Genomic DNA, 2,912 nt, shown 5'->3' with positions numbered 1-2,912 from the left:
TCTGGCATGCCGGCACTCCAGCACCTTCCAAGGTAGGCATTGGTTTTTTCTGGCACTCGGGTCAAAAAACGTTGCCTACCCCATGCTAGTTCAATGAACAGGGATAACTGAAGACAATATAGAGGGTGGCTTCTAAATCAGCCGCCATTGCAAGTTCATACCTAGTGATCTCACTTGCAGATTGATCCTCTGGCTGGATTTCAGAAGTGTCCCCATTATTAAGTGACTCACTGAGGTTGGCAAGGGAAGTTACAACATTTGCCAGTGTTCCTAAAGCACCCTGGCTTGTCTCAGCCTACAAAGAAAGAAACCGTTTTAGCGGATCAAAATTCTAGGTGAAATGCTGTACGTAATACATCTTCCCATAATTTTAAAAATCTCTTTATTTCCTTCTCCTATTACCCTGTACTTTTTCATTTCTCCTGAAAACTCACAGAAAACAGTGACCCACATCTGGTTATAGATAGGGATGTACCCAAATTGGGTGCGTCCAGATGAGCATGGACATTTGTTTCTCTGGGGACACTTAGCAGTGCCACACCTTGTGTGCAGCTACTTCTCTCTGGGGAGTGCCCGTGTCCCGCATGCTCTGGTGCACAGCAGGTTACCCAGGTTGAGGTAGGGAGGATGAGGCCAACAACTGTGCTGGCCCCAGCAGCCTTAACTGGGATCCTGAGGGCCTCCTGGGGCTGCAGCCACGGCAGGAAGCCTGGACAACAGCTGGCGTGTGACTCTAGCCAGCCAGGCTTCAGTTTTGGGCGGCATGCATTGCCGCCATGTGTGCTACCCTGCTTTTTCACAGTGTGGGGTTTTTTGACCTTGACGTGGATTTTTTTGACCAAAGGTAGCAACGTGGGGAACGCCTGCATGTGCAGTGCATAGTGCCACAGGCAGGTCTGCAGCTTAACATATCAAACGTCTGCGCTTGTCTGGATGCGGCCATTGACGAAGCAGGAGTTGGGTTTTGCAGGCAGATTGCAGGGCTGGCTGTCATTTTTGTGGGTTTATCATGGTGCCCTCCCAGTGCCTCTGACTGGCTCAGAGGCCCCAGTGGCCCTGCCCCTCTCTGTTGACTGGCCAAGAGAACTGTTTGTTGTGTGGTTCCACCCCTCATGCTGATTGGCTAAGAGGCTTTGCACAACAGCCAGCCCTCTCAGCCAACCAGCAGCAAGGGGCAGGGTGGCTCTACCTGTTTGCGCCAGTGGTCCTCCCCCCCCACTCCTTCAGCAGGATGCGTGGCCAAGCCACAGAGGTCGTGAGGACCACTGTCCCCCACTGGTGAGCCTGCATTTTATTTTAGTAAGTTTTTTTTCCCATGGATTTCCCATAGCTGACAATCCCTGATCTTGTTATTTCCATGAAATCTGCAAAAATCACAAATTCAGTAGGTCCCTAGTTATGGATGGTCTTTAAGTTTCTGAAACCTTCAATCCTTACTCTTGGTGAGATGTGGCATGGCGAATGAGTTACAGCTATTGACCTAAATACAGGCATGCTACTGCCTGACAAGACAAGACATGTACTCTTCAATCAGCTAATTTAATGATGGAAAAGGCTTTCTAAACATATCTATCCTAAACCACAGAAATCATTCTAGTAAAATATATCATGTAAATATAAAATATATCTAGTAAATATATATCATGATCGCAGTCTACTTGCTACAGAGAGACAGAAGCAATCTCCATTACACCTGCTTCCTTAGGGCAAGAATCAATGGGTGGACCCCAAAGTCAGCTCAACTAGCACTCTCCTTTCCTCAGCACAAGAAGGTATTTATTGTACTTCCCTTGATGCTGTGGGGGTCTCGCCTAACCCTGATAGCTGAGATCTGGAACTTCTGAGACAGCTGAGGATAAGAAAAATTTGTGTCCAACATCCAGCCAAAATAATTTATTAAACAAAAATATGGGTTTCGTAATGAAGAAAAAGGAGTCTTACCTTGGAGTCTGCAGCTAGGAGGACAGTACCGTCATCCCGTATCAAAGGCTGTTGAATATTCACAAGCATTCCTGGATCAAGAAGACCTGCTGACCTGTTCAGAAACATATAGAATCTAACAATGAATAACATTGTGTATGAACTACAAATATATATATTTCATGAACAAGAAAATCAATTGAGTTTTTGTACCAGGGGCCCTGCCTCATTACTGAGAGAGGGAGGGAACCCAGGGCCCACTTAGTCCCTTGAACAGACTAAATAGCAAAAAGAGGCCTTAAATAAAATGGCTGCCCACCCCAAGTACAGGTGGTGATTGGCAGGCCTGGGGCAGAAGTAGATGGTCAAAGGCTCATAAGCCCAGGGCTCGGCCCAGACAAGGCAGTCTTCCTGTAGAAACTGCAGGAGGCAGAGCTCCAGAGAGAAGCCAGTCTGGACTGCTTAAGCAGAAAGAACCCTGTACCCCAGAAGGGTGGAAGAAAACCTGCGCTGTGTGCAACAAAAAATAAGTGCCTTGAACCTCTGTGTTTGTGCTACTGCAGAGTGACATTGACCCTGACAGAGGAGCTTGTGTTTTGTGAAGCTTTATTTTGGGAGTGGATACTCATGCTTTTGATTTACATCTAAACTGGAGGGCCAGGGGTGGCTGTAAAGGGAGGATTTGAGGCCACTAGGTGCTGCAAGGGCATCCTACACAGAGCACCCCAAGGCCTGAAGCTTGGTGGGCCATGTGAAGCAGAAACCCAACCATTTTGGAGTGAGGACTGTTGCATCCCAGAAGACTGAATACCTGGCAGCAAAGACTGAGAGGGTGCAAGTCCAGAGCCTGTGAGAGATGTGATCAGGAGGCCATGAAGCCCATAGCCTAAGGGGCAAGCTGGGGTCCATAAGCCTGGGGTTCTGGTGCGGTTGATCCCACGCAAAAGAAACCCAGCTAGACTAATGTACGCCAAGGCTGAAAGAGGTCTCAG

General features: G+C 47.9%; 1 protein-coding gene across 5 annotated transcripts in view; it reads right to left on the bottom strand.

Annotated features, from left to right (window-relative positions):
* Nucleotides 1-2,912, bottom strand: part of NR2C2 (nuclear receptor subfamily 2 group C member 2) — a 98,096-nt gene that overhangs the window by 30,055 nt on the left and 65,129 nt on the right. For 4 of the 5 annotated variants that reach the window (XR_002095260.1, XR_002095261.1, XM_019504644.1 and 1 more), the window contains exons 7-8: nucleotides 1,942-2,056; nucleotides 162-295 (exon numbers count right to left, since the gene is read on the bottom strand). Coding sequence is in view for 3 of the 5 variants with exons in the window: in XM_019504644.1 (XP_019360189.1) it covers nucleotides 162-295; nucleotides 1,942-2,056 (249 nt within the window). In the remaining 2 variants the exon portion in view is untranslated. The remainder of the gene's footprint in view (nucleotides 1-161; nucleotides 296-1,941; nucleotides 2,057-2,912) is intronic. The other variant, XM_019504645.1, reaches the window with a different exon arrangement.

Source organism: Gavialis gangeticus, unplaced genomic scaffold (assembly GCF_001723915.1).
Source record: "Gavialis gangeticus isolate Ggan-Ray unplaced genomic scaffold, GavGan_comp1, whole genome shotgun sequence".
Lineage (NCBI taxonomy): Eukaryota > Metazoa > Chordata > Crocodylia > Gavialidae > Gavialis > Gavialis gangeticus.
Note: the sequence above shows the minus strand (reverse complement) of the source record. Positions and strands in the feature narration are given on the sequence as shown.